Raw genomic sequence first — 23,780 nt, 5'->3', positions numbered from 1 at the left:
ATGTATATGACATGCATTAGTTATTTATTTACGTGAAATTAATACATAACATTTTAAAAAGAAGGCACTAACTGTGTCAGTTCAGCCTCCGGTCCAGCAGGCGGCGGTAAAACTGAATTACACCATTTAGTCGCCGCCTGTAGATAAAAGGGTGAGGAACTCTGTGTTCCGTCATTTGAGCCTGCAGTCGAGGTGGAGGGTGTTGGTCTGCGTCTGGGTAAATATGCGTTTAATCTTTATATTAGTTAATAAATGTAACGTTGTATTTATTAATTACTTTGTGTTGAGATGTAACGTGCCGATATTTACCAGCGATGAGGCGTTTATTTCACGGATGGCGGCAGATTGTGTGGGAGTCGTTGTAAACTTGTCACGTGGTTTTCTCGTAACATCACGTCTGTAGAGTTTATTCAGAGTTTATTACACTTCAGTTAGAGTTACACCGCTGCGTTAGTCATACATACAAGTGATATATAAATTAAAACCATGTGGTGGCATGAAGAGGGTCTAAAATGTGACTGAAGATGTAATAATTTTAAGTTTTATCAATAGGCATGTCAATAGTAGCTCAATTGTTTTATAATTTTTTACAATTTTATTACTATTTTTTTTTAAACGCGCCCTTTATTTAAAACGATAAGCAAGGAGTATCCAGAAATTTCCATCAGCTGAACACGTGGTGGGGGTGTTGCACAAATTATAATCAGGGAAATAGACCTTTGGTATCAGATATGGTGAAACAGCATTAAGCTCAGTTATTTTAGGTATACGGTTAATGAATGGGTTACTTACTAAAAATGCATGAAAAATAAAATGATTTTTAAAAATCCTCCTAACTACAAAAAGTGCAAAAGTACGAATTTAGAGCCAACCTGTATTAAAGGAATAATTTACATGATATAATTTAAAAAAAAAATGTCTGCCGCAATCAGATTTGAAATCACTTGCTTATTTAAGACTAATAAGAATGAAATGTAGTTTTCATAGCAAAGTTACAAATTGTCAGTGTCAGTAAAATACCCACTTGAATAAAATCAAATAAGAACTCTTTACTTTAAAAGGAAATACATGGTATGCACACACCTACTAAATTGTCATAGGAACTACTAAATCATAGAAAACATTTTATGCCTAATCTGTATTTATAAATTAAGTAAAACAAGATCGCAAAGGCTAAAGATGTCAAGATCTTGGCCCTTTTGTAGATGCACAGATCTGTAGACTTTGGATGAAACGGCAGACTAGTGTAAAAGCTAATGTGTAGTAATTGTGCTGATTTAACTCTCTTGAGATCCAGTTACTCTGGTCACTGTGGCCTTGAACTATTAACTGAATGGTGTTTTCTTCTTTCAGCTTGATGTTGACGCTTCAACAGCGTTCTTTTTGACGAGGATGACACACACAACAGTTTGTCTCCAGCACAGTCAAGGTAAGTTTTCCTTTGTGCTTTTTGTTATGCATATGAAGCGTCTTCCTGCGCTGTGATGATGTTTTTTCCTGCCATTCGTAGTTTCCACCAGAGGTTTAAACACCAAAGATGGTTCAAATCTTCCTTGGATGTCTGAGCGTTACTAGCTGTTCCTAATTAGCAGCTACTGCTAACATGCTGGCTTTCTAATGCAGCAAGTGTCTCCACAGGTTCCCATCAGCCACAGAGAATGAGCTTAACTGGGACAGCACTGTGTGGAAGGTGCTCTGGTGCATCAGGATGCAAGATGGGGTGAATTCCTCAAGAACTAAAATCTGCAGGTGAGTTTATCAGTTAAGTTACCCACTGATGCATTAACTAAAACTTGTACAGTGTAAGAAAATACTTGCTGACCAGTTAAATCTGTGCCTGGTCTCTAGCCCACTCATCATGGGCATAGTGATTTTCAGTTTTTAAGGATTTCTTTGAACTGCTTTTTCCAGGGTAGACTGTACAGTGTACGTCTTTAATTTCTAGACATACAAATTGAGAACGCAAATTTTAATTACTTTATATTTTCTCTGAAATACCGAGAGAATCTAAATCTTTTTTCCCCTGGAAAAGTGTCTTAAATCTGTAAACCCCCAGTCAGTCGCTATGATGATGATTTTTCCTGCCATTCGTAGTTTCCACCAGAGGTTTAAACACCAAAGATGGTTCAAGTCTTCCTTGGATGTCTGAGCGACTGAAGGGAGCATGCTGGGTTCAGGGAGTTCTGGACAGAGAGGAGCAGATGTGGATCAGCATCACTGCACCTGATTCTGGGTAAGCTATTAAAGGTAATTTGATCGCGGTACAGCTGCTCTGAGGAGTTTACAGTTCGCTGTGATGACGCTTTTCCTGCCATTCGTAGTTTCCACCAGAGGTTTAAACACCAAAGATGGTTCAAGTCTTCCTTGGATGTCTGAGCGAACACTTTGAAGTTTAACTCTTGTTGATGACTGAGAACCTTCACAGACAACTCTTGTTATTGACACGTCTTCTTTCAGAGCTGACTCTGCCTCGATCTCTGTTTCAGGATGAACGTCTTCAGTTATGCCCACCAGCTGTAAACCTGTTGTGTCACCAAAGCTGTTCCCGGTATGTATTTGTTAATATTTTGGACTTTACCTTTTGAAATTGTTTCGCTGTGATGATGATTTTTCCTGCCATTCGTAGTTTCCACCAGAGGTCTACAGACTAAAGATGGTTCAAATCTTCCTTGGATGTCTGAGCGAACATTTAATTCCTGTTGTATCTTGTGTCTTTCTGCCTTGTGTACTGACCTAAACTCGATCTCACTTTCAGGCTGACTGGATGTTTCTGTAAAGGATCAACCTGCAGACTCTCCAGCACAAGTGTTGGTGGTCAGAGTTCCTGAAGCTGGTAGGTATTCCAAGCTGTTCGTGGCTATGATGGAGATGTATGACACTGTAGTTACAAAAACGGATATTGGATCCTCTTTTCTAATTATCACCATTTGAACATTTGGGTCACATTACTTGTATATGTGTAAGTTTGTACTCTGCTTTAAAGTCCTGGGGTGTTGTAGATGTGTCCCCTTTAACTTTGACTGTAGCCATTTAACTCTTGAGTTTCTCCCCCTAAAAAAGTACATGTGATAGCAATCACGTATAGATTTTTTTTTTTTTTTTTTTTTCCCCTTAAATGCCCGTGAAGCCACAGTCTTTATTAAAACGTGGAAGGGGAATGTTCGCTGTGATGATGTTTTTCCTGCCATTCGTAGTTTCCACCAGAGGTTTAAACACCGAAGATGGTTCAAATCTTCCTTGGATGTCTGAGCGAACATTAGAGGATTGTAGTTCTACTTTTGAATGTCTTTGTTCTAAGAACTAAATTGTATTCTTCCTTTCAGGGAGATAATTGCCACAGATACAAGGCTCCAGGCTGTTAAAGCTGGTATGTACGGTTACTTGTTGAAGTCTTACGTCTTTGAAGAGTTTATCGCTGTGATGATGATTTTTCCTGCCATTCGTAGTTTCCACCAGAGGTTTAAACACCAAAGATGGTTCAAATCTTCCTTGGATGTCTGAGCGAACATTAGATTGCAGCTTTGCTTGTGAACTCTTCTCTTCCAGATCTAACTTTATCTCAATTTATCTCACTTTCAGGCTGGACGTCAACGTTGATGGACCTGCAATCAAACATGAGTCAGCTGTGTAGGGTTTTTTTTTTTTTTTTTTTTTTTTTTTGTTGTAGGTTGAAGTTTGAAAGATGGCTGTCATCTAATCTTAAAAATAAAATGAATCTTGAACAGAAAACAAGCTAGCAGTTTTGTGACTATAAATGAGATGTTCTTAGTTTTGAAATAACTGGTTTTTGTTTTCCATGCATGCTGGCAAAGTTAGTTAGTTTTTTGTATTTTTACTTGTACATAATTTTTAAAGTAATAAAGATCCAATAGGTGTCGAAAGATTTTGTTTTTAATCTGTCTTCTCTTGCTGAAATTCATTCATTCAAATAAGGGGTTTTAGACTGTACACTGTTGCTTCTCGTTGGGCTGCATTGCTTGGGCAAATGCTTAAATATTTGATAGATTGTAACTGATGAAAACTATTCAACATCTAACTCAGTGACGTGAAGAAGAATCTCAGAGAACATAAACTGCATCATGTAAATTTTAACACTACAGAATAACATTTGTGAAATGTTTTCAGACATTGAACAACTATATTAGTTCACTATACTGTGAAAACCCAGTGTGTCGGACTATTTTGGGAATAAATCAGGCTATACATGAAATGTTGAGTTGGTGTTGGCTGAGAAGTTCGTCAAATTAAGTAGGTAGATGGGTGTACCTGATTTTCTACTTGGTAAAAAAGTTACATATTTCTAAGCAACTGACTTTTACACTGTTATGCAGTACTGTGTTTTTATATAATGCTAATGGGTTATTATTAATTACTATTATTAAAAGCTTGTATTTTTCAATGACAGTTTTGCTTTACTTTATTTTTCCTGTGGGTCCTCCTTATGCCACCCCAGTGAAGGATTTGTTATGGATACAAAATTGAACACAACTCTGGGTACTTCAAGCATAAACCAACCGTGTTGAGCCTTGTCTCACTCAGAGAGATGTTACCTTGGGAAAAACAAACAATTTTAACAAAATGTCCTGATACATACAGGCAAATAATTGAAATTAGGATTGACAGAAAAATAATTCTCACAATTTAGTAACTTCACCCTCTCTGGAAACTAACTCAACCTAAACTGAATTGGAAAAGTGTTAAATAATATCTGATTTTAAAATGAAACTATGATATCTTTGTTCATAGCTGACAAGGAGGGGTCGCTCTGAATCGCGTTTAATTTTGGCACCCTTAGCCTTCCTTACTCGGTCAGTAGGGACCGGGCTAAGCTAGCTGCTGGTTGCCGGATAGCTTGCACCAGAAGCGCACAGAAAGCAAGACGATGGCGGGTGTACATCCCCAGGTGAGTGAGCTAAACTCTTCAGTCTAGCTGTTTATAAACTTTAACGACCGTTACTGTCCGTGGCAAGTGAAGAAAACAGCGGCTAACTGAGGCTAATTAGCTCCGTAGTTCAGGTGAGCTGTGAATACTGTGGCTTCGACGTGGCACAACAGAGGCATGTTTAAGGAAACGCCTTTCTTATTACAGAAACATTAGGTCTTATGTTGTTATGGTAGAGGCGGGAAACACAGTTCATCAAATAGCTTGTCTCTCAGTTTAGGAAGTTGTGTTAACCTACATTAGTGTCCAGTGAGACCCACAAAGCTCCCAGCTGCTATTTCTGTCCCTCATTCCAGGACGACCTGCTGAAAATGACACACAGAGAAAACTGGAAGTGAGTACACCCTCTTCTGCATTTTCTTTATACGTTATATCCAAAAACATCTGCTTTTTAGTTTTTTTTAAACAAATATGAAAATAAATGCAGCTTTTGCCCCCCACAAATTCATGTTTAGTCCTGACTCTCCGGCACATGATTCACTCCTTTCTTAATCCTCCTCTTCCTCATCTTTACAGGGTGCAACACGAGCGCCTGCACATGAAGCACAGAGGACATGAGGCCATGCACGCAGAGATGGTGCTGATCCTCATCGCCACGCTGGTGGTGGCTCAGATAGTCCTGGTGCAGTGGAAGCAGAGGCACCACCGCTCCTACAATGTGAGTGCTGCCAGCAGGGAGGCTAAAGGCACTGATTTGTCTCTTTTTTATGGTAAAAACCACAAACATGTTTAACAAATCATGTTTAATATAAATAGTACATTTTAAAAACCTATGTAGAATTTTTCAAACAACTCTTCACCACAAGGCACAGGGGCACACCACAGGCTTGACACTTTCAGGGTGTGTCACTCCACCTGTTGTCCTCCTGGAGACAGCGCTTACATTTGAGTCTGCCTTTAGTGGCTTTTTGGGCAGCGTCTGTGTCGGTGACAGTTTGAACAGGAATGTGTTCAGCTCTCCTGCTGTGGGGAACACCTGTCTTGTCCATCCCACAAAGCTGACAAACACTATAGAATCTTTGTGTGCTATGGATTGAACCTGGTTGGCACTGCATATCTCATGATGCGAGGTGAATGCATTTGTTGTCGCAATGTCCACAAAATGCAGCAACATGGTCCTGTACCAGCAGGCAGTTTTTCTGTGAGTGAAATAATACTGAATGAGCTGGTCAGACAGGTCAACCCCACCCCTATTTTTATTATATGCCATGATTGGTGTGGGGCAGGGGATTTCTCCGATAGCTAAGTGTCCATCCTTCACCTTTCTCTTCACCGTCTCCTCTGAAAATGCAGGGATGGATGGTGGAGCACATGGACACCTCCCGTGTGTCCATCCACTTCACAAAAACAAGTGGGCCCTCTGATCCATCTCAGATCCTCTGACATTTTCTGTTCAGAGCATTTGTCCTGTCTTTGGGACATCCTTTTCTGTTTTCCTTGTAGGTACCACATGCACCAAACCTCATGCTGGTCAGGTCCAGAAACAGTCTGGGACTGGTATAAAAATTGTCTATGTAAACATTAGGGGTGCAACGATATTCGTATCGATATTGAACCGTTCGATACAGTGCTTTCGGTTCGGTACGCATATGTATCGAACAATACAAAATTTGTAATTTATTTTATCAACTTTTCTTCTGACGATGGTGTCTGTGTGGAGCGCTCAGTGAATCTGCGTTCGACTACTCCGCCTAGGCTGCACTGTCGAGCGCAGATCCACTGAGCGCTCAACACAGACAGCATCGTCAGAAGGAAGAGCGCAGGGCAAGCTAGCGAGACAGAAGTTAAGCTCTCCTTGCAACATGGCAAATTGAACCTCCCCCACCCTCATTCAGATCTGGCGTTTGGAATTATTTTGGTTTTCATGTGACGTATGGCCCTGAAGTAGAGCTGGGCGATATAACGATATGTATCGCGATATAACTTTTACTCGATAGAGTAAAGCTATCGCGATAGACCTGCCGCTCTTGTCCTCTTTAAATAAAAAAATAAAAAAAGGTCAACCAATCCAAATTAAGTAGCGCAGAGCCGAACCAATCACAGCCGCAGCGTCACGTCGCGTGACTTGTTACATACAGCACAAGTGCCAAGCCGCACGTGTGTTTGTTTGGGAAGCAGCCAGCGGGTAATGGTGCCAGCGCGTAATGGAGGAAATGAGTGTGCCAACTAGAAAAATCAACCGAGCGTGACCGAAGAGAAAACAGATGATGGTTCCAATGCCGGAGAGATTGTCGAACGGAAGAGCCATAGAAGTTCCGTAGTGTGAAGGTATTTCGGCTATTTCAAGTCTGACAAAAAACAGAGTAGCGTGCACTGTAAGTTGTGCCGAAAGCAAGTCTGGAAATACAATAAACGGGTGCATGCGTCACACTGTGCGCCACGTTATTGTTTCGGTGAAACGAATTTCTACAATACTGTTACTGTTAATTCTACTCTCTGCAGTGTTTAAATGCTTACATATACACACAGTTACTGTCCGTCCACACATACGACAGCTTTGTTTACTTTTTCCCACCGAGGCTTCTAGACTTCTGATTGGCCAACATTTCTGCACGGTTAGGAATCTAGCTCCACCTGCTGCTTTGGCATGTTCATAGCAGCGTTTTCCTTCATTTCTGCCTTTATGTGTGGACGGGATTATTTTTTAAAACGAAAAATCTCCGTTTTCAAAAACACCCGTGTACGTGTGGACGTAGCCTCAGTCTCTGACTGGAAGCGCTAATTCGTCATTCGGTTTTTGTCAGACTAAAGTAACTGTTAAAACTGTTTGAAAAGCTCAGCTATACAACAAGGAGAGATTGAGAATTTCCTTTTAGTTCTCACTTTATTTGATATTGACAAAAGTTAGTCAGTTTTGTCTGTTCTTCTGTAAAACAAACTAAGATTTATTTTTAGAATTAATATTTTGTTTCTAAGTGGAATTGACAATTTAGTCTGTTTCGTTTGTTCTATTTTGAAACTTAAACGCTTTAGCGGCTGCCTTTTGTGTAGTTTGCAATATTTGCCTTTATTTATCTGAAAAAGTCTCATGTTCCTTAAGTACATCTACCCTGTTGAACTTATTATGGGAAATAAATATTTAAATAAAAACAAGCTGCTGATTATTTCACATTTTACTTGTGAGCAACGGCACATTTAAATCTTACAAATATAGTTATTTGGCTTATATCGTGATAGATATCGTTATCGCCTGAAATGAAAAAAAACATATCGTGATATGAAAAAATCTCATATCGCCCAGCTCTACCCTGAAGGTAAGCGCGTCATGAACCAAAGTAACACAGTATGTTGGATGTGCCATGCAATGCTCAATTACATGGGTGGGAGCTAGTGTGTTAGCGCAGTTAGCTCGTTAACGTGTTGGCTGTCTAGCCCCATGCACGGGGCTATCAGGGGTAGCTCGTTAACGGAGATTTGCCGTGTTGTGGTGTTAAGGTCATTTTAACGAGGTTAACCTGAAAGCACTAGTGGGAACACAACGAATATGACTGCACATTTACGCCGACATCATCCTAGTGCAAAGACAAAAACAACAAGCAAGCATGCTACAAACTTTACCCGAGTCATTTAGACAGCCGTTAGCACATGATTCTCCTTATGGGGACCTGATATGTTTAATATGCTGCTGAGAATATAGCCCAGAAGAAGCGTATAGTATAGCTTTTATTTTGGAAAGAGACATTTCTCTGTAATAAACTCTCTTTTCCAAAGATGAGTGATTCCTCAATCAGATACAGGGCTTGCAAAATCGCTAGCCCGACGTCCTGGGGCTAGAGATTTTTCCAGTCGGGCTACCAAAATCTATCTCTGCCCTGCCCGTCGGGCTATTGTAGGAAGGAAAAATATATGTCAATGCTTTTGCATTCTTTCGGAAATGTAGCTGGGTAATTATGTCATTGGCATCGGTGAGCCACTGTCAATATGTGACATATTGAAATCGCGTTTGAATTTGCGCTTGTTTTTTGCTTTCACTTTGCAATCGCGCGAACTGTGTATAGAGAGCGACAGTACTGATTGGTGAGTGATGATAATTTGTGCAGTGACAGCCAAAGAAAAGCTTACCGCAAAACGGAAAAGTTATGACAAATCAGACTATAAGGCAAAAAGAAAGTGCAGCTTTATGGTTTCATGGACAAAATAATTTCTGTGGCTGCAACATGATGAGCTAAATAACCAGGGGTGCACATAAGTGGTCCGCAGGTGCGCATTCGCTGTCAAAATAAAAAACACGCACAAGGGTTAGGGTTAAATTTAAAAACTGTACTTTTGAGTTAAAATATATATTTATAATTTTAATAAATGACAAATTAAAAATGCTTGAACATTTTATTTTGTATCGAAAAAATATCGAACCGTGACACCAAAGTATCGAACCGAACCGAACCGTGAATTTTGTGTATCGTTGCACCCCTAGTAAACATGGTATCCAGTGCCAAGACAAAAAAGCTGAATGAGGTTCATCACCACATCATAGGCCAGCCCATGCTCACTTGAAGTTTGATTCTTGCCAGTGTATATGGTAAAGCTGATGGTGTAGCCACTTCTTGATTCAGCCAATATAAACATTTTCACCTCCCATTTAGTGGATTTGTCTTTCATATATTGTGTCATCCCAGTTTTTGCTTTGGTTGCCACCATCCACCATCTACTGACAACTCCCTCCTTTTTGGTAATGAGCCTGGCAGGCACTGAGGATCTCATCATTTAGAGGCCTGACTCTAAAATGCTTGTCATGGCCTGGTCAATGGTCAATGGTCAATGGTAACTTTATTGTCCCGAACGGGAAATTGATTTGCAGTATGTCCGTACAAACAAACAAACAGACAACCAACACATCACATACACTCACCAAGATAATATAATATAAGCCTGATAAAACAACCTAGATTTTTCATCAAAAAAGTGCAATGTGCAATGGCAACAACACTCATGGTTTAGTGTTGTTAACTATGATAATAGCACTGGGTACAAAAGACAGTCTATGTCTCTTTGTCTTCACTGCAGTCACTTTGTAACGACGACCTGATGGAAGCAGTTGAAAATCATTAAAGAGAGGATGATCTGAACACAACAGGACAGAGGTGGCCTTCCTCAGCACCTGCCTGTTATAAAAGTCCACAAGCTGGACCTGAGACCTCCCTGAAATCTTGCCAGCCACTTTAACCAGGTTGTTAAGTCTGGTCTTATTATTCAGGGACATATTGCCGTACCAAGCAATGATACAGAAGGTTAAAACAGATTCAATAAAACTTTTGTAAAAAAGAGTCATCATTTCAGATGAAACATTAAAACCTCTCAACCTCCTTAAAAAGTACAGTCTTTGTTGAGCCTTTTTCACTGTAGCAGCAAGATGTGACTCAAAGGACAGAGTCTTATCAAGAACAACCCCCAAATACTTATAACTGGTGTTCCCTTCTTTGCGTCAATTTTTTAAAATCCACCTCAGGATCACTGAGGTGGATGTTCCAAAATATGGTGAAGAATCTGTCTCTCATCATCACTATGGATGGAAGGGGCACAGACAAGATATGATTCTGTCTCCAGTAATCTGAGACTTGGAAGTGACACAAGTGACATGTAAATCAGGAGACCAAAAAACTGATAGAGATGTTCTGTCTCAGTGCATTTGTATTTTTTGCCTAAATTATGATTTTTGTTTTTTTATTTTTTTATTTGCAGCATTTTTGTTCGTGTTTGCACAAATTTGTATTGACTGTGTGAGTAGAAAAAAACGATAAGAAAAAATCTGTTGGACTATGAGGGCAAAATGTCTCTATCTGGACTCCTGGTGTTCTCCTGCTAAATTCTGGGGCAATGTCAGCCTCCTTCTCTGACTTCCAGGACTCAGAGCTGAGGTGTGGCTCTGCTGCCTGGGCCAGTGGAGATCTGGACCTGGTGGGTGTGTCACGCCTTCCCTCTCTCTGCAGACCTCCTAGTGCACTCTGTGTGGATGTGAGAGGCTCTTCTTCCTCCCCTCCTCTTCCCCTCTTTACCTCTTGTAGTCTTCCACTTCATCGTCATACTCGTCACTCTCCAGCTCAGAGTCCGGCTCCGAAACTACTTCCAGCCTAAAAAAGGTTTCAATGCCTGATCCACATTAAGTAGCCGTCTCATTGTTGTGACACTTAAAACAACAACAAATTTTCAAAACTCACTATCAATATTGCTGTCCATCACTTGCCACCATAGCGCTCAAAATTTTCCCCTCAGCCTCAGCAACCAAATGTTGTAGGTTGCCTTTTCTTTTTTTTCTTTTTTTTTTGAGTGATTGATTGATTGATGTGGTTAATTTTTCACCAGTAAGAACGGGGATGCCATGTTGTGGAGTGGGGTTTCGCTTGCAATGCGAGCGCTGTCTTTAGAAAGTTTGGTGTTTATCGTCTCTTCTTGCAGTAAGCGGGGAGTATGTGAATATTATTAATCATAACTTTTTCTTGGCCTATCAACACAATTTAAAAACTGGTACGTAGTTTGAAGTTTGCACTTTCAACACAAATTCAAACGGAATTTCAGGCTCTCTTGCTGTCATCTTAAATCGTGCCGCTGCGTCTGTCAACCCCAGAGGGTTAAATAATACATTTAAATTTTGGGGATGGGGTTAAAATTTTTTGAGAGAGCAGTCTGTGCACTACATTACTTTCAGACAGTGAGGTACAAGCTCATGTGAATCCCACCTGAACAAACAGCACTGATCTCTATCTGGGAAGGAACCATCTACAATGTACAACAGCCAAAAAATTTAATAAAAAACGCCCCTCCCTGAGTCTGGTTCTGTCTGAGGTTACTTCCTGTTTAAAGGAAGAATTTCCTTCCCGCTGACGCCAAAGTGCTTGCTTATAGGAGGTTCTCTGATTGTTGGGGATTTCCCTGTGTTATTGTGGGGTCTTTACAATACAGTAGGGATGCACGATACCGATACTGGTATCGGGGCCGATACTGTAAAATGTGTGTGTACTCATACTTGTAAAAGTTAACCGATACCATGAACCGATACTAACTTATTTCATTAATCAGAGGGTGGCTTGTCATTTTTGTTGTAGTTTTTTAGATTGGCCACTAGGGGGACATCCCGTGCTAAACAGGCACAGGGTTAGAGGAGTCAGACTGGCAGCTCCAGATAAAAAAAAGAGAAACTGGAGGCTGCTGTAGCTAGGCTAAACAAAATGTCAGCAGTGTGGACCGGAACAGCCAACTTTAACTCAGGTTTTGGAAAAGCAATGAAAAATGTCAAGAGAAAATCCACAGGCGGTTAAAATAACAGAGGCTCCGACTCATTTTATCGCTCTGGATGACCAGCCAATGCCAGTCGTGGAAAACATAGGATTCTTCTCAGCATACCGTATTTTCGCAACTATAAGGCGCACATAAAAGCCTTAGATTTTCTTTAAAAAGTGTGGCGCGCCCTATAGTGCAGTGCGTCCTGTGTGTTGTAAGGAGGACGTAGTAGAGAACACCATGAGAACGCTAAAGGGTGAAGTGTGGGCGTTGATCGTATATACCGGGACAATCGCACATACCTGTATAAAAGGACAGGTATGTGCATTATGCAGAACATCATTGTTTTAACAACCCTGAAAATGGCAAAGAGACACGCTTATGAAGCACAGTTTAAACTGAAGGCCATCAGCTACGCGGAGGAACACGGAAATCGAGCAGCCGCAAGAGAATTTAAGATTAATGAATCGATGGTTCGCAAGTGGAGGAAGCTAGAAAACAAGCTCCGACAGGTCAAGAAGACGCAGCTGAGTTTCCGCGGACATAAGGCGAGGTGGCCCGAGTTGGAGGAAAGACTCGAGCGGTGGATCATCGAGCAAAGAACGAGTGGGAGAAGCGTTTCGACGGTCACCATTCGGCTAAAAGCGGTTTCGCTAGCAGAAGAAATGAAAATTGAACATTTCGGAGGAGGTCCGTCTTGGTGCTTTCGTTTCATGAAACGGTGCCATTTTTCCATCCGGACCAGGACTACGGTAGCGCAGCAACTTCCAGCGGATTATAAGGAAAAGCTGGCCATCTTCCGCTCCTACTGCAGCAAACACATCGCCGACAAACACATCCAGCCCAGCCACATCACAAACATGGACGAGGTGCCGCTCACTTTCGACATCCTGGTGAGTCACACTGTGGAGAAGAAGGGGACCAGCACGGTAGCGATACGCACAACAGGGCACGAAAAGTCTTCTTTTACTGTTGTGCTTGGCTGCCATGCTAATGGACAGAAACTGCCGCCTATGGTGATTTTTAAGAGAAAGACTTTGCCTAAAGAGAAGTTTCCAGCAGGAATCATCATTAAGGCAAATGAAAAAGGCTGGATGGATGAGGAAATGATGAAAGACTGGCTGAGGGAGGTGTATGTAAGGAGACCAGGTGGTTTTTTCGACGCATCACCATCGCTCTTAATCTGTGACTCTATGCGTGCCCATCTCACAGCCGATGTGAAAAAACTAGTGAAACAAATGAACTGTGAGCTTGCTGTCATTCCGGGAGGCCTGACAAAGGAACTCCAACCGCTGGACATCGGTGTGAACCGCCCGTTCAAAGTAAGGCTGCGAGCGGCCTGGGAGCGATTGATGACCGATGGAGACCACAGTTTCACTAAGACTGGAAGGCAGCGCCGGGCGAGTTACGCCACAATTTGCGAATGCATTGTAGATGCTTGGGCTAACATGTCTGCTGGCACTGTTGTTCGAGCTTTCGCAAAAGCCGGCATCATTTCCGAGGAGCCGCACGGCACGGAAAGTGACTCTGACGGTGAAGAAAGTGAACCTGGCATGTTTGATGGAGATTTAGCGCAGCTGTTCAATTCAGACACAGAGAATGAGGACTTCCATGGGTTTGATTGATGACAATTACCGGTAATAAAAATGTGAGTACCAAACTCAGTTTTGCTCCCGCTTTATTTTTAAACACCCATACTTGTATGCGCCCTATAATCAGGTGCGCCTTATGTGTGTTAAATACAGTAATGGCACACATAACTGAGACTGCGCCTTTTAGTACGGTGTGTCTTATGGTCGTGAAAATACGGTACTCGAGCTGCGATATGAAATTCCCAGCCGCCCACACATCAGGGAGATAATGGTGCCAAAACTTTCTAAAGAGGTAAAGACAAGCAGTGTGTGCACGATGTCAGTCCTTGGTTTAATGGCACAGTGGACTGATGATCCACGGGCAGATGGGGAGTTCGTTCGTCAATGCCAAATACTTTCGTTATTTTGTTTGTTTGTTTACAATATGGACTGCAAATCTGCAACAATTTAAAATTTATTTTATTCTCAAACCTAATTTGTATTTATTTTATTCCAAACAGAAGTGTTTATTTTAGGGCTGTCAAATGATTAAAATTTTTAATCAGATTAATCACAGCCTAAAAATTAATTAATCATGATTAATCACAACTCGAAATATGACCAAAATGTGTGCAAACATACGGACAGATAGCGGATTTTTACACACTTGTTAGTGTTATTTAATGCTAAGACCACGCTGAGTGGCCTGCGTTCACTCAGCGTGGTCTGACGTAGGCTGGGTGTTGTGCTGGAAGCGAATTAATCACAGCCTAAAAATTTATTAATCGCAACTCGAAATATATGTGTATATGTGTGTATATATGTGTAAAAATCGGGACAGATAGTGGTTTTTAACACACTTGTTTGTTTTATTTATTATTAATTGTGAGTACAAGCAGTACAAGCAGAACAGGGCTTCAAATAATTGTGAGGGATTTTTACTGAATGTTTTCCACCCGTTTAAATCTAGCACATTGTTTTATCCATATACATCTTCAAGTTCACAGAACATAGGCCTAATTCAACAGGCAAAATGTGGAGGCAGGAGTGGCCAGGTATCTGCGAGCAAGGCGGGCCAGCTGGCTGTGGGCTCCTGCATGAGCTGCCCACCACTGTAAGGGACAGTCCTCTAAGGCAGTGCAGGGCTCTGCTCTGTAGCGCTGTATGGCTCTGTCCTGCTGTACCTCCTCCTCTGACTCAGAGTCAGAGTCCATCTGCAGCAGGCTCAGCCTCTTCTTGGCTGGACCTTCTTCTGCAGTGTGTGATCTTCTAGGAGAGTCTTCATGCAGCATGCCTGCCAGTGTGGTCCACACTGCTTCTCTGTCAGTCTTGGGCACACTGCGTAGGTCTTTAAAACGTGGGTCCAGTGCAGTTGCGATCTGGAGCCATGCATAGTTGGTATGTTCCTGGCGGGAAGCAAGGTCTTCCTTAAACTTCTCTTTAAACCTCACCACATATGCAGGGTCCTCATCAGTTACTTCCATGACACGGCGCAGGTGGCAGAAGGCTGGTAGAACTACAGAGCAGGAGACGTAGGCCTCTCCTCCCAGCAGTTCAGTCACATATCTGCAGTGGAATACACACACACACACACACACACACACACACACACACACACACACAGAGATAAGACAGCAAATTTAAAAAAAGCTTTTTAATACTAGGTAATATTAATAAAATATTTGATTTCATTTATTTTTTAAATAAGACATTTTCATAATAACAAAACTGATTTAAGATGTATGTTTGATACATTTAATCTAAACCTACAATTATGGTCACAATGACAGGCTCACCTGCAGGGCTCTAGAAGTGTCTCCAGTCTCTGAAGTTTGTCCCACTCTGGAGGCGTCAGGAGGACAAGTTTATGCTTTTGTTTATCCAGAGTCGCGGTTACTGCAGTTTGGTTGCGGATCAAGCGCTTCACCATCTCCAGCGTGGAGTTCCAGCGCGTAGGCACGTCCTGGGCCAACGGCTCCTGCTTGCGCCCCAGTGACACCTGCTCTGCGTTCAGCTCTGCTGTGTTTGCTGGGCTGTGCTTAAAATGGCCAACAATTTTGCGGCATTTGGCCAGCGCAGTGACAAAGCCACTGTCTGCGAGACTCACTGTGATGCATCTCTGTAGAATGTGCGCGGTACACGGCATGTGATTGAATGGCATGATGCGAGCCGCGGCGATCATATTGCGCGCACTGTCCGTGCCTACTGTTGTCACCTTCTCCTCAATTCTCCACCTGCGAGCAACAGTCTGGAACTGCTCTGCACAAGCCTCCGCAAAGTGCCGCTCTTCCGTTTTCATTATAGTCAGCGCAAAGGATGTCAGACCCCAGGCTTCAGTGATTAAATGCGCAGTAACTCCCAGGTAATTGTCATTACTCAATGATGTCCAGTGGTCTCCTGTCAGAGCCACGCATTCTGTGTGAACTAAAGCCTCTTCTTTTTTCTTTTTCTCCGTTTCATACAGTTCGTGGATTCGAATTGTTATTGTGCTTCTCGCTGGGGGCTTGTAGGACGCGTCCTGAGATGCAACCTTTAAAACATCCGCAAAGCCCTTGTCCTCCACAATGCTTAGCGGTCTGCAGTCCTTTGCTATCCATTTGGCTATATTGTCGGTCAGTTTGTCCAAAGAAGACTTACCGAGTGGCCTGCGTTCACTAAGAGTGGTCTGACGCAGGCCGGGTGAAGCTGCTGCCCCGACAAACGCGTGTTTGGCATTAAGGTGGTATTTTAAGGTCGAATTTGAACGGTGAAATTGAAACTCTTTACTACAGTGAGTGCAAATTACAACGCGTTTGTTTATTGTCCCATCTATGTTCTTCTTGTATTTAAATTCCCCATCCAGAAGGCCATCCGCTTCCTGCTTCTCCATTTTCAGTGGCGCGGTAAACAAATCAAGTGGAATTATGGGAGCGACTTATCTGCGTGTTGCGCTAAATAGTTAAATATTCTAACGTAATTAATTCCAAAATTTAATTATCGCAATTAACGCGTTAATTTCGACAGCTATAGTTTATTTATTATTCCGAAAGCTCGAGACAGTGCCAATAGTTCAGTGATATTTTGTTAAATTACAATGTGGAGACTCTGCAATAATTTAACAGAAGTGCTTATTTTTCACTTGAAATTTTTTTGTGGTCATTTTTATTAAGATATTATTTATTATCGGCAGAGAATAAAATAAAACCTGTCTTCCAATTCATTGTGTGTGTGTGTGTGTGTGTGTGTGTGTGTTTGTGTGTGTGTGTGTGTGTGTGTGTGTGTGTGTGTGTGTGTGTGTTTGTGTGTGTGTGTGGTAGAAGTATCGGTTTTTGTACTCTGTATCGGCAAGTACTCAGATCCAAGTATCGGTATCGTATCGGTTTGAAAAAATTGGTATCGTTGCATCCCTACAATACAGTATAAGGTGCTCTGAGCCGACTGTTGTTGCGATGGTGCTGTATAAATAAAATAAAATTGAAAATAATTGAGTGTTTATGAACAAAACATGTTAAATAGTCAAGGCCACAATTTTTAGACTGTATGGCCACTTCAGAGGTAGTGAATTGCTGCTGTTTTTGTTTTTTTTTGTTTTTTAATTTGAATTGGTCTCATATTGATTTCTGCGTAATCATTTGAGCAGTTAAAGTGTGGAGTGTTAACAGCTTTAACCATGTGCATCATGACCATACTAACAAAAGTTTAAGCATGCAGTGGAAGTTGTAAGGTTGAGTATGGCCCAATAATTCTGGTAAGCACAAGCCACATGGTGAGGTTTCTGTAAAGCCAAATGTCAGATTTTTAGTTGTAGAAACGATCAAAAGTTTCTTGTCCTCTGATGATGGAAAGAAGCTAGAGGAGGCGGTTTGAGAATAAATTTGGCCACGTCCTGAACGTTTCTGCTGTACCTTTTCCTGTGTGAAACCTATTATAAAGTTGGCATCAGCTGTGGTTAGAAGCTGCAAAGTTTTATGCACAGGATGTTTGTCTTTATTTGCCTGGTGCCATTGTTATTCATGTAGATACAAAGTAATGCTGAATAGGTTTAAAATAAAACTATTTTTTTATATTTTAATATTGAGAATTACGTTTTCTCAGGCTCCTTTTTGCCTGTTTTATAGCCTTAACTACATTACTGATGTTATTTTCTCACAAAGGAAATCCTTTAGAGGAAACAAGTCACCTTACACTTGTTTACAAGCATTTATTGTGTCATTGTCAGTGTCGTTCTGCACATGTAAGCTTAACTGCAGCTGTTAGCATATACTCACTCCTGCTAGCAGTGATGTACAACAATGGTGTTTCCCCATCTGCAGGTGAAAATCCTGAAGGATAATGTCCAGTTAAGCTTAGCTCAATTATGCAGCAGAACAAATCCACGAGTGAGTGATTCAAAAACACCAAATTGAAGGTTTTGGGGTTTTGGGCTCAGTGAAAGTCTGGACATGATCCAGTCATGATGCTTTGGCCTCACCTTAAACAGGTCATGCTCAAAACTCCACCATTATGGCTGATTTAAAACAATTCTGCAAAGAAGAGTGGGCCAAAATTCCTCCACAGTGCTCATTGTTAGTTAGTTGTTTGCATTTTTTTTTTTTTTTTTTTTTTTCCCCCCCCACAAGGGTCACACAACCAGTTATGTGGATTAGGGGCAATTAGTTTTTCACATATGGCCAGGTAGGTTTGGATAACTTTTGGAAATAATTTAAATAATTCATGTTGTATTTACTCTGCTTCAGGCAATTATCCTTGGGAAAGATGGTGACTCCAAATTGCTGTTAATGTGTGTGAATGTTAGTGAAAAAGCAGCTAAAGTTTAGTTTGTGTGACTGGGTGAATGAAGGATATTGTATAAAGGACTTGGTCCTCTGGGAGAGAAGAAATGTGCTATTTTCGTTTACCATTCGCACCACTGTATGTAGCAGGCTTAGTCTGATACTGAATATGGACTTTGTCTCTGTCCTCAACAGCTGGTGACTCTGGTCCAGATGTGGGTGGTTCCTCTTTACTTCACCATCAAACTGTACTGGTGGCGTTTTCTGTCCATGTGGGGGATGTTCTCCGTCATCACTAGCTACGTCATCTTCAGAGCCACCCGCAAGCCGCTGTCTTGCAGGACGCCGAGGTAAGGGGAACAGTGGAGACAAACTAAAGAGTTTATTTTACTGAAATAAAGGAAAGACCAAAGATTTCACAACGGATTATCTGAGGTATGGCAACTTACATACAATTACACCGTATTTTATCCTTTGGCTAATTAATATATAGTTTAGAAATAGAGACCCATTACAGTTGTAGACATCTGGGTCATTATGTTTATAAATAATGTAGAATTTAAGCTTTAAAATTAAGTATTTTCTGTTTATACACTTGGGAGCCCTTTTTGGCTTTTTGGCTTTTTGGCCTAATACTTTATAATAAGATGAAAAACATAAAACCAGCAGAAAACTGCAAAACAAAGGCAAATAAAAAGATATACATACATAAAATTTAACAAAGCAAAACCAATTAGAACTTTAGCTCCTAATTTTAAAACCCTTTTATTCAAAGCAGATGTGTCCAGTGACACATACAGTGTGTCATGGTGAATGATAACTAACAGGACAACTATTGTCTTTGTCTCTTTGAATTTCCAGGATGGTCTACAAGTGGTTTCTGCTCATCTACAAGCTGAGTTATGCAGTCGGGGTTCTGGGCTACATGGCCATCATGTTCACCATGTTCGGCTTCAACGTCTTCTTCAGGTGAGTCAGTGCTGACAGCTCAGCTCTTAATGAGCTTGTTTAATCACACAGAGGTCATTCAAAACTAATTTGGGCTGTTCCCTTATTCACAAGCAGTTACCACAGCAGGTAGATCTGCGTAGTTCTGGCAGATTTTTTTCACCTTATATTATGGAGTTTTTCATTCCCACTGTCTCCAATGCTTGCTAATAGGGGGTCATATGATTGCTGGCTTTTTTCTGGTTTTTGTATTCTTGTAGGATCTTTACTTTACTATATTAAGTGCCTTGAGGCAACTGTTGTGTGTAATTTGGGACTATATAAATAAAATTGAATTGAATGCCCTTCCTGACAAAACCCTTATGCAGAATGGAGCCACTGTTCATACAATAGTGGCTGTTAAACACTGAAAGTATTAAAACAAAAAGCATTCAGAAATCCAAATGTAGAGCAGTTAGAGCAACGACACACAGTCTGCTTCACATACTGTCAGAAACTCAAGTTATTGGAGTTGTGTACTTTGTAAATACATTTTATTTTTGAGCTTTCTGTTTTCACTGAGTTTCACTTCATTAAGTTTCACTTCATTAAGTTTCACTTCATTAAGTTTCACTTGCGCTGAGTTTCATTTCCAGAACGGGCTAAACATGCAGAAAGCTACCAGTGCCACTCAAGTGTAGCAGTGAACTGTAGAGGGTGCTACAGTGTTGACTTCTGGTTGAGTTTCCCTGAGTTCTGTTTTATTTGAGATTTCAACTGCATGGAAGAGTTTAAGATAGTGGGACAAAACACAAATAAACCTCTTTCAATGGAAGTATTGAAAAGTTTTAGTTCAGAGTCACTCCGTGAAAAATCAGTTCTGAACCAGTATATGAAGACGATACAGTGGATATAAATGTCCCTTCATGTCCCCATACATTTATCACAAGTTGAATAGGCAGGTAAACAAATCATGAAGAGAGCATCCACTGATCCTGATACAAACTAGATTTTGCAGTTGATGTGCTTGTGGTTTTTAACAGACCTCAAACATACTTTCAGTCCAGATGTGGGTATCCCCTTGCTTAAGATATCCAGCAGGCCAAAGGATACAGGAAACATAATTAAGAGCAACAAAATGCTAATCCACCTCATCTAGGTTAACTGGCTTAGAAAATATTCATGCTGTGAAGGTAAATGTTTGCATGTTTTAAACAGATTAAAGTTTAATAAATCAGGTGACTCTGAGGGGTCAAGAGTTGAAGATATGGTTAATTTGATTAAACTGTGGTCTTAACATCTTAAATATGATTTTGGCTGAGTGAGCTGTCAAACAGTTGACCTTTCACCTTTTACATGTCCAGGACAGAATACCTTCAGATACAGTGTAACGCCTCTTTAGTGGCTTTTTGGATACTAAGTGGTAGTTACAAAGCTCCATTTAAACACCCCTCAGTTCCATTGAGTACAGTTAAATTAGCTGTACTGACATGAGTACAGCTAAATAACAGAGTTATTCCTTTTTCTCTTTGTACAGGATCAAAGCAGAGGACTCGATGGATGTTGGTGTGATTATGCTGTTTTATGGACTTTACTACGGCGTCATGGGCAGAGACTTTGCTGAAATCTGTTCGGACTGCATGGCCTCTACAATCGGGGTAAAACACGTTTTTTGCCCTCCCAGTTTAACATAGCAGCCTTTAGGTGGTTTGTGAATAAATAAAGCTAACAGTGTTTTAAAGTACAATTACATTTAAGCTTAAGTTCTTGCAAACACTACACATAGTCTTGGAGGCTGTCATCATTTTTGAAGTTTAACACAAACACAATCAAAAACAGTTTTGACAGAAAATGGCTACAGAAACTTGACTGTTGTTTGTGTATATAAATCAATAAAAGTAAAACACAAAACAATAACAACATTTGTGTATGCCTGCTGATGTTGCACCTGTGTGTTTTCAGTACTACAACAAGGGTGGCATGCCCAGCAGGAGCCTAACCAATGATATCTGTGCGGTCTGTGGTCAGAGGATCCTGGTGAACGTGGAGGAGGAAGGATTTATAGAAGACACCTACCAGCTCTCCTGTGGACACTTGTATCCTAAAGTCCTGTTGTTTCCTACAGGTCCAAAGGCTTTTTATAATTTCAAAAGATCTTGACGTATATCTGCATAGATCCCCAGGTCCAGGAATCTTAAGTGCTTAAATCGAGGGCAGCTCGACTTCTTTTAAGGTTCTTGAAGACATTTAACCTCTAATCTGAAGGGCTTCTTCAACTCCAACAGCTGACGGGGAGTCCCAGTTATTTAATCATCTGTGGAGGTGTTCCTGAGAGACCCTAACTTGCCCCATTCACATGTGAATTGTTAGGTCACATGGGGCAAAGGTAGGACTGAGTCCTCCATCATCGTCTCCATCATCTTTTTGAACTGAAGAATATTAGAGGTGGAGTGTTACGCTAACTTTCATGCTTGCTAGCTTCAAGGACAAATTTATTGGATGGCCTCTTAACCGCACAGCAAGTGATATTATTTGATATACGATTACATTAAAATGCTCCAAAAGTGAAAAAACATGCTCGAGGTCTGGTTCAGTGACTTTAGTTAGCCAAGCTTAGCAGAAAAGTAGCAGCTACATATGTCAGGGAGCCGCCTGTAAGTCAAAATGGCTTTAGTTACACAGATGGAGTTTATATGATGATGATTTATTTCAGTAAACAGGTTGCTCTTTCGGCCTTAACTCGATCCTCAACCAATAGGTTCCACGAGTTCTGCATCCGTGGCTGGTGCATTGTGGGTAAAAAGCAGACGTGTCCTTACTGCAATGAGAAGGTTGACTTGAAGAGGATGATGAACAACCCGTATCCTTTTGCTGTCCATTAAGGGCTGAAAATTGAAGTATTGCTGGGGTTTTTTTTGTTATATGTTGTTGTTGTTGTTTTTCTTTAGAAAGAGAAGATAACATTGAATTAATGAACAAAAAAGTAGGAACTTCTTAAGCTCTTCATAGAAAGTGATTTCTATGAAGCAAGTCATCTCCAAATAACTGAAAAAGCATAAAGTATTAACATTGTCCTTGTAACATTCAACATAATGTGCTTTTACTTATTTGATTTCACTGTTCTTTATCAGTACAGTGCACCCCTGAAATTTGTCTAGAAAACATGATTTTTGTCCTTAATTCCTCAATTTCCAGCTGGGAGAAGACGCATGTCCTTTACGGGCAGCTTCTCGACTGGCTCAGATATTTGGTTGCTTGGCAACCCATCATCATTGGTATTGTTCACGGCATTAATTTCTCCCTGGGCCTGGAGTAAAGCCCAGAGGAACACCGCCATAAGTACAACTGGAGTCGAGTTACACTCAGGACACGTGTGATAGCAAACTGTCACAGTAGGCGCTACAAGGAACCGATTGCAGCTGCTTTCAAAGTTTTTTGCTTCGTGTTCTCGGACTAAACTCTCGCACGGTTTACTGCAGGGTAAACTGAAAGCGTCAGAGTCTCAACACGACCCCAAAACTGCTGCCAACCCAAACAGAATGATTGGAGCGCAGAGCCAGTAGTTTGACAGATCAATCTTTTGGTCCTTCTGGAAGTGTTGCTGTCATGCATGCTGTTTCTGTTGAGCTGAAAGATGCTTTACTTTGTTCCGTCTTACAGATTTTCGTGTTTAATTTGCACACTCCCCTTTTTTTTGTTTCTTTTTTTTTTAATAAAACATTTCTCTTTCTCATTAGACTTTATCGGTATTGGATTGTTGTAGCTCTTTGCACATTGCTTATAATAAGGACAGCTCTGGGTAACATTTGGACACATTGATTAATTGTAACATGACAGTATTTGACTGTGCCAATGCAAATTACTGAAGTACGCTGTGTACTATGTGTAATGTTGATTCTGTTTGTTATGCTGAACTGTGGTAGAAATGAAAGAATACGTCTCTCACAGCATTGATAAAACGCAAAGGTCCGGTGTGACTCTCGGCAGCAATTTGTTGCACAGTTTTCATAGAATTCATAAGGTGTTGTAATTTATTCTGCCATGTTAATGAAAGTGAAAATAAATCTGCTCTTATGCACTAGCTCTCTGGCATATTTAATCATGTGAATGCCATTCCAAGTTTAAACAGGTCTCATCAGGTGTCAGACTTGTAATAACTGAATCATGTTTATCAAAGTCACAGTTCAGGTTTGATGAAAAATAGTTTTCCCTTGACTGTGCAGCCACAGTTGGATGACATCAATCACTCTGAATTCTCAGCCTGGATTTATGACATGGTCTTCTGGTTGTTTCATGCCTCTATAGTCACAAAGTGCACACTTAAATGTTGAGATTTCTATCATGCTTTCACCTAATGTTACTCTTGTTGTGAGA

General features: G+C 40.9%; 1 protein-coding gene, 2 long non-coding RNA genes and 6 other non-coding genes across 9 annotated transcripts; all 9 read left to right on the top strand.

Annotated features, from left to right (window-relative positions):
* The first annotated feature begins 140 nt into the window (after positions 1–140).
* Positions 141–2,156, top strand: LOC146713473 (uncharacterized). The gene is made up of 3 exons (XR_014917918.1): positions 141–217; positions 1,354–1,429; positions 1,639–2,156. It is a non-coding gene; the product is annotated as an uncharacterized LOC146713473 (long non-coding RNA).
* On the top strand, positions 1,477–1,569 carry LOC146713475 (small nucleolar RNA SNORD14). Its single transcript, XR_014919408.1, has one exon. It is a non-coding gene; the product is annotated as a small nucleolar RNA SNORD14 (small nucleolar RNA).
* On the top strand, positions 2,061–2,153 carry LOC146713474 (small nucleolar RNA SNORD14). The gene has a single exon (XR_014919751.1). It is a non-coding gene; the product is annotated as a small nucleolar RNA SNORD14 (small nucleolar RNA).
* An 11-nt stretch (positions 2,157–2,167) lies between the features above and the next one.
* On the top strand, positions 2,168–3,881 carry LOC146713468 (uncharacterized). Its single transcript, XR_014917916.1, has 5 exons — positions 2,168–2,233; positions 2,487–2,548; positions 2,756–2,833; positions 3,324–3,367; positions 3,580–3,881. It is a non-coding gene; the product is annotated as an uncharacterized LOC146713468 (long non-coding RNA).
* On the top strand, positions 2,289–2,380 carry LOC146713472 (small nucleolar RNA SNORD14). The gene has a single exon (XR_014919420.1). It is a non-coding gene; the product is annotated as a small nucleolar RNA SNORD14 (small nucleolar RNA).
* LOC146713471 (small nucleolar RNA SNORD14) lies at positions 2,593–2,685 on the top strand. Its single transcript, XR_014919528.1, has one exon. It is a non-coding gene; the product is annotated as a small nucleolar RNA SNORD14 (small nucleolar RNA).
* LOC146713470 (small nucleolar RNA SNORD14) lies at positions 3,162–3,253 on the top strand. Its single transcript, XR_014919862.1, has one exon. It is a non-coding gene; the product is annotated as a small nucleolar RNA SNORD14 (small nucleolar RNA).
* LOC146713469 (small nucleolar RNA SNORD14) lies at positions 3,413–3,505 on the top strand. The gene has a single exon (XR_014919639.1). It is a non-coding gene; the product is annotated as a small nucleolar RNA SNORD14 (small nucleolar RNA).
* Positions 3,882–4,784: 903 nt separating the features above from the next.
* On the top strand, positions 4,785–23,487 carry rnf175 (ring finger protein 175). Its single transcript, XM_085448296.1, has 9 exons — positions 4,785–4,903; positions 5,239–5,276; positions 5,459–5,600; positions 18,675–18,829; positions 19,341–19,448; positions 20,944–21,064; positions 21,369–21,502; positions 22,165–22,266; positions 22,602–23,487. Exons 1-9 carry the CDS (start codon positions 4,883–4,885, stop codon positions 22,720–22,722), a joined length of 942 nt encoding a protein of 313 aa, XP_085304422.1. The 5' UTR covers positions 4,785–4,882; the 3' UTR covers positions 22,723–23,487.
* The last annotated feature ends 293 nt before the right edge of the window (positions 23,488–23,780 follow it).

Source organism: Copadichromis virginalis, linkage group LG3 (genome assembly GCF_057382275.1).
Source record: "Copadichromis virginalis isolate Kocher_CV1m ecotype Utaka linkage group LG3, C_Virginalis_male_GT1.1, whole genome shotgun sequence".
In the NCBI taxonomy this organism is placed as follows: Eukaryota; Metazoa; Chordata; class Actinopteri; order Cichliformes; family Cichlidae; genus Copadichromis; species Copadichromis virginalis.
This window is presented reverse-complemented; position numbering and strand designations above follow the sequence as displayed.